This window comes from Sinocyclocheilus rhinocerous, unplaced genomic scaffold (genome assembly GCF_001515625.1).
Source record: "Sinocyclocheilus rhinocerous isolate Xijiao unplaced genomic scaffold, SAMN03320098_v1.1 scaffold899, whole genome shotgun sequence".
NCBI lineage: Eukaryota > Metazoa > Chordata > Actinopteri > Cypriniformes > Cyprinidae > Sinocyclocheilus > Sinocyclocheilus rhinocerous.
In genome coordinates, this window is record NW_015653460.1 from 1,262,418 (window position 1) to 1,268,889 (window position 6,472).

A 6,472-nucleotide genomic window follows, 5' to 3' on the forward strand; every position below is an offset into this window, starting at 1 on the left:
TTTGGTGATTTGAAATATCAACATTGGCTACCAGAAATCACTTACCCCACCTTTAAGCTAGAAAACAATTATTTGTAATAACATTTCACAATATCACTGTTTGTACTTGTATGTATGTATCAAATACATGCAGCCTTGGTGAGCATAGGAGAATTCTTTCAAAACCATATTTTTTCTAGGTTTCAGTGAACATTTTTGTTAAAGGGGTCATATGATGTTGCTAAAAAGAACATTATTGTACAAAAGTAATATATTTCTGTTACATGTGAAACAGAACAAACTCGCGTTTGAATCATCAGTGGCAAATCCTTTAAATATAAAAAGCGTACTTGCAGGCTGTGAGTCAGTCCTTGCAAAGTTGGAACTGCCCAACTTTATAGAAACAGCCTTTGTGCCACAGACGCATTGTAGGCTACTGGTTCAGGAAACAGTCCTCATCCTCCATAAAATGCGCAGCACACATCTGAATATTTGGGTTGAAGTGTTCTGGAACAGTGTTGTAAATACAACTTAACCACTGATTTCTAGTTGTGTCCTCTTTTGGAAGGCCAAACAAAATAGTTTCGCTTTCACAACGAAACACACAGCGACTCCACAATATGGCAGCGGCGGCAACAGCAAGAATTAAAGTTAAACCTTCTTTCTTTGCGTGAACATTTGGGCAGCGTTATGCAAATCTTCCCACATCGTGACGTAGACATGTGGGGGCGTGTTAGAACAAGCCGTTTTAGGAGGGCGGGGTTGACTCTTAAATTTTATAAAGAATATCTCTTTGGATTTGAGACTTTAGTCTTTGCAACTTTACAGATCTTCTTTATGCACCAAGAGCTTGTAACACTCCAAAGAGAAAGGAAAAATTGAAATCGCATCATATGACCCTTTTAATGATGCAAATGAATCTTTGATTTTAATTGAATCATTGTTTTCATAAGCATTGTTTCTTTTAAGGGAATCGAATGCCTGCTTTCATTACTCTGTTTCTCCTTCATGTTTGGTGGTTAAGGGAGAAGAGCCGATGGACCAAGAGGGTCAGAGTGATACGGAACAGGAAGCAACCTCCAAAAATGTCACAGATCTTCATGAGGAAAATAGCACTTCACCTAATGAAGAGAAAGATGAGAGTGAGCAGGAGGAAGAAGAGGAAAGTGAAGAAGGAAGAGTTTGTGTCGATGAGACAGAATGGCAGACATGCTCTGAGGAATCAGGAGACGAAGATCATGCTGAGGAGAAAACAGAATCCACAACGGTTTCATCTTTCTACAACTCCAGCCGTTTGTTACGCAAAGATGAGCTGCTGGAAATGTTTAAGTCTGTGCATTCTGGGCCGACATGCAAAGATGGACAAATCACAGTTGGACTGGTGAGTTTAAATTACATTTCTACATTATATCATTATTCATATTTCAACTCTAAATTCTCTTAAAGGTGGGATATCCTAATGTTGGAAAAAGCTCTACCATCAACACCATCCTGAGGAATAAGAAAGTCTCCGTTTCAGCTACACCTGGACACACAAAGCATTTTCAGGTGAGTGTTTTCTAATTAATGAACAATGGCGGTATTGAAAATTAATTCTTGACGTTTTTTCACATTTTTGCCACTACATCACTCTTAGGGACAAATTACATTAGCTGTATACCAATAGCTTTCAAGCTATCAGAGTCAAGAATTTAGCAGTTAGCAATTTGGAAATCTATGAACGCATCTGTTTATTCTTGGGCTTTTATCGACTGTTGGCGTGTCCACATGTTTCAGACTCTGTTTGCTGATCCTGGTCTCTGCCTGTGTGATTGTCCTGGACTGGTCATGCCTTCTTTTTTGTCCACCAAAGCCGAGATGATTTGCAGCGGGATCCTACCCATCGATCAGATGAGAGATCACGTTCCAGCCATCTCTTTGATAACCTTTTAAAACAGCAACGATCATGATAACTGCATTTTTTGCTTGATCTTTTAACACACTACAGTTTGAGGGTGGATTTTTTTGGAGTCTCTTATGCTCACCAAGACAGCATTTATTTGATCAAAAATACAGTAAAAACACAAATATTGTTACCCTTAACCTAAATACGTATGTCAGACTATCCCTCGAACTGTGCTGGAGGGGACCTACGGAATCAACATAATCAGACCAAGAGAGGACGAGGACCCCGATCGACCCCCCACCTATGAGGAGCTGCTCATGGCATATGGATGTCAGTTCCATTTGCACTTTGTACACATTAAGGAATTTCACAGCACACTTACTGACCAATCATAATGTATTCTCTTCATGCAGATATGAGAGGCTTCATGACAGCACACGGCCAGCCAGACCAGTCAAGATCAGCCCGTTACGTTTTGAAAGACTATGTCAGTGTAAGTGCCTTTCGTTTGTCAATACCAGCTCAGAATTTTGTAGTTATGAACATGGAAAATGGGAGATGTTAACCTCTTCCTACCTGATTTTCTGCAGGGTAAGCTCCTTTACTGCCACCCTCCACCCCACATCAGCCCTAAAGACTTCCAGCCTCAGCATGCCAGGTTTGCCAGGCGGAGTGGAGGAGTCGAACAGATTGCTAGCGATGCCGACAAACCCTCAAAAGTCAAACGCATAGAGAACACAGTGGATAAACATTTCTTTCATCAAGTGAGATTCAACTCTTGAATGGGTTTATTTTGTGATAACGCCTGCCTGAACATTACATGGCTACTGAAAATGAAATATTGATTTCAGTTTTGAAGTTGAATCCCTCACTGCACACATAATCTGTCATTTTTCATAGGAAAATGTGCGAGCACTGACCAAGGGTGTGCAGATGGTGATGGGTTATAATCCCGGAAGTGGTCCTGTTGGGCCTGGAAACACAAACACAGAACAACAGACTGGGAAACCCTGGAAAAAGCACGGTAACCGGAACAAGAAGGAGAAAGTGAGAAGACTCAACAAACATCTGGATGCATAATCCCTATACTAAGATGTTTATTGGATATACTATTTAATGCAAAGACTTTAATTTCACCATGGCTTATACCTGGATGGGATTGATAAGTACTGCTGGACATTCCCCTTTGTATGAAATATCATCACTCATAATAATAATAACTCTGTATTTTATCAGTGTATTGAATGAAAGAGAGTAATTGACACAGACAAATGCTAATAAATGAAGATCTCCTTATAATGTCCTTAAAAGTAGTTTTGTTCTATACTAAAATTGTGGATTCCATTTTCCATTCCAGTAGAATATGTGGATGTCTAACAAAGCTGACAATGATAATATATTGACAATTTCTCAGTGCAATTCTCTCAAACTTATAATTAGTACTGCGTTTTTAAAATGTTCTCCAAGTTGTAATGCTATTTAAATATAAGATAGTATGGAATTGTCAGGTAGTAATAACCAAGCGTTTGTAAATGACTTTTTTAAGGGAAAGAATTGTTAATCTATAAGGGAACGTGCATATTTTGATGCGGAGATTTGTCATTAAATCTGGCAAGTTTCTTACAACTTTTAATCACATATATTTTTTAAAGTATTTCTTGCCTTTTCTCAGTGATAAAAAGTCTAATTACATGCATTTTGCGCGCACACACACATATATCATAATAAAGTAACATTAAATATTTCTAAACTTCTCAGTATTTTAATGTAAATAGGGATTTGCGAGTCACTTAACAGGACTGGCCAGCGTCCACTTTCTACCCGCAGCCTTACAGCCAATCAGCTGGATGGACGTCACATAGCGTAATTAATATGTATGAGCTAAGCATGTGGGCGTTACCTAAACGATACAGGTGATTGACGGGTGGTTCAACTTCACGACCATCACTGCAGCTGGCAGCTAATGATAGAAGTTAGAAACACAAACATTTTCTGAGTTACTTCTCCCTCGGTGGGTGACAGCATAAGTGAAATATATGGGTAAAATTACAGTCTTAGACATTGTCCAGCGATGGAGCCAAGAGTTTGTTAAAGGGGTCATATGATGCTGCTAAAAAGAACAGTATTTGGTGTATTTGGTGTAATGAAATGTGTTTATGCGGTTTAAGGTTAAAAAAACACGTTATTTTCCACATACTGTACATTATTGTTTCTCCTCTATGCCCCGCCTTTCTGAAACGCGTCGATTTTTACAAAGCTCATCGGTCTGAAAAAGCGAGGTGTGCTCTGATTGGCCAGCTATCCAGTGCGTTGTGATTGGCCGAATACCTCAAGCGTGAGACGGAAATGTTACGCCCCTCACCTCTTTGGATTTGAGACTTTAGTCTTTGCAACTTTACAGATCTTCTTTATGCACCAAGAGCTTGTAACACTCCAAAGAGAAAGGAAAAATTGAAATCGCATCATATGACCCCTTTAAAGGTTGTCTTTCGACATATGAAGAACATATTTGCATCTCAGCTGCTCTTTACGTCTTGTCTGCTTTGATATTACTGGTTTCCTGTTCACTGTGAGTGTCGTCGTGTGATTAAAAGTAGCCGAGGTGTGTAAATTGATAAACTTGTCGCAATAATAATAATAATCATCTGTCGTTCCTTTCCAGTCTTCTTTATCACAGATGCAAACGCGAAGCAAGAGTTTGGGTGATGAAGCAGTCTGCGCTTTGTATTGTTTCGTGGGGAACTTGTGCAGCGCAGTGGGCGCTTTGCTTTCCAAACAGTTTGATTTTCAGGTGAAAAATCAGTTAAAGGTTATCAATTTCGCCGAGGAGTTTTATCATTACCTCGCCAACTTTTTTGTCAATGCCTGCCGATTGACATTTGACAATGACACCTACCGGCCGGAAAGTGTACTGTTCAATAGCATGATCCTGCTTTATTTATTTATGATACCAGCAGCTGTTCACATTAGACCAGTATTTTTCGGTAACCGCTTAATATGGCCTAATTTGATGATGAGTTTGAATATATCAATAAACTTTACATTACAAAGAGTTTCAGAGAGAGACTGGAATTTTTTAAATTAAATATCAGCTTTAATGCACTTATCAAAACAACAAAAGCAGTCAAATCTCAAATGCTTTTGTTTTAATTACAAAAAGGAGTGTTAAAATGTATCCTTTAATTTACAGTCTGCAAAGAGGTGGAAAAAATTTTAAAAACACGTCAATAATTAATTTTTCACAAGCTCTGTATTAATAATAGTTAAACTGAACTACAGTAGTCAACATTTGAAGTGGATCAAAACCTTTCATCAAAGTTGTCCTAAAACCAAAACAATACCAGTTCTTGTCTTAGGACAACTTTGATTCACTTTTTTTGATCCACTTCAAATGTTGACTACTGTATATAAACTCTATAAACGGTTCCATTATAATCCACAAAAGGTATCATACTACAAGAAAATGACTCACTATTCTTTAAAAAGTAGTAAGGAGTATGCACTGTGTACTGGGCAGTAAGCAAGTATGCTGTTTCGAACACAGCCTAACATTCTAGATATAAACATTATAAACAGCCCATTTAAATGAAAGTCACATGTTCTGTCCATCTGTTTCAGATTTCTATGGCTTTGTATATGGCAATTTTGAATGTCATCCATTTCTTGTCAGTATCTTTCTCCATTTATTTATGGTATAAGTCTAAAATGGGTAAGGGTTTATTATATATATATATATCACTCACTCACTGGTATAATTATGCTTTCAATCATGTTACAATAAATGACTTATCAATGTGTTCTCAAGGAAAGAAAATGAGAATGGTGTCCAGGAGAAGGAGGCAGAATTTTCTAGTTGTGTCTCTGCTGTTTGTAATGGGTGGCAGCGTTTACTTAGGTTTACCAGTCCATTCAAGTCCAATAATGGTATCTCCAACCATGAGGAGACCACTTGGCATGTTCCTCAATGTAAGTAAAGTAATTCTCAAAAGAGTAAAGGTATATATCATCATATCTGATACTATATGTAAACTTACACCATATGCAAAGTCACGCTTGCTTAAAGGGGTCATGATGCGATTTCAGTTTTTCCTTTCTCTTTGGAGTGTTACAAGCTCTTGGTGCATAAAGAAGATCTGTAAAGTTGCAAAGACTAAAGTCTCAAATCCAAAGAGATATTCTTTATAAAAGTTAAGAGTCAGCCACACCTACCTAAAACGGCTCGTTCTAACAAGCCCCCAAATGTCTACGTCACGATGTGGGAAGATCAGCCCGGGGTCGCCACATGTGGTTGCCGCAAGCCCGCCCGCCGCTCACTCAAGCCAGCCTCCGCTCACTCTACCCCGCCGTGTGTGACGCTGTGTTTCGTTGTGAAAGCGACTGTGAAAGCGAAACTACTTTGTTTGGCCTTCCAAAAGAGGACACGACTAGAAATCAGTGGTTAAGTTGTATTTTCAACACTGTTCCAGAACAGTTCAACCCAAATATTCAGATGTGTGCAGCGCATTTTATGGAGGACTGTTTCCTGGGAGAGTAGCAGTAGCCTAATGCGTCTGTGGCACAAAGGCTGTATCTATAAAGTTGGGCAGTTCCAACTTTGCAAGAACAGTC

At 38.8% G+C, this 6,472-nt stretch overlaps 2 protein-coding genes across 2 annotated transcripts in view; both read left to right on the forward strand.

Annotated features, from left to right (window-relative positions):
- Window positions 1-3,262, forward strand: part of LOC107715771 (large subunit GTPase 1 homolog) — a 4,864-nt gene extending 1,602 nt beyond the window's left edge. The window contains exons 4-10 of the mRNA XM_016521964.1: window positions 949-1,360; window positions 1,426-1,527; window positions 1,756-1,899; window positions 2,071-2,194; window positions 2,278-2,357; window positions 2,455-2,628; window positions 2,765-3,262. Coding sequence (XP_016377450.1) covers window positions 949-1,360; window positions 1,426-1,527; window positions 1,756-1,899; window positions 2,071-2,194; window positions 2,278-2,357; window positions 2,455-2,628; window positions 2,765-2,944 — 1,216 coding nt within the window. The 3' untranslated portion in view covers window positions 2,945-3,262. The remainder of the gene's footprint in view (window positions 1-948; window positions 1,361-1,425; window positions 1,528-1,755; window positions 1,900-2,070; window positions 2,195-2,277; window positions 2,358-2,454; window positions 2,629-2,764) is intronic.
- LOC107715772 (transmembrane protein 44-like) overlaps window positions 3,003-6,472 on the forward strand; it is an 8,001-nt gene continuing 4,531 nt past the window's right edge. Inside the window, 6 exon segments of the mRNA XM_016521965.1 lie at window positions 3,003-3,030; window positions 4,346-4,433; window positions 4,527-4,543; window positions 4,546-4,655; window positions 5,483-5,573; window positions 5,670-5,830. Coding sequence (XP_016377451.1) covers window positions 3,003-3,030; window positions 4,346-4,433; window positions 4,527-4,543; window positions 4,546-4,655; window positions 5,483-5,573; window positions 5,670-5,830 — 495 coding nt within the window.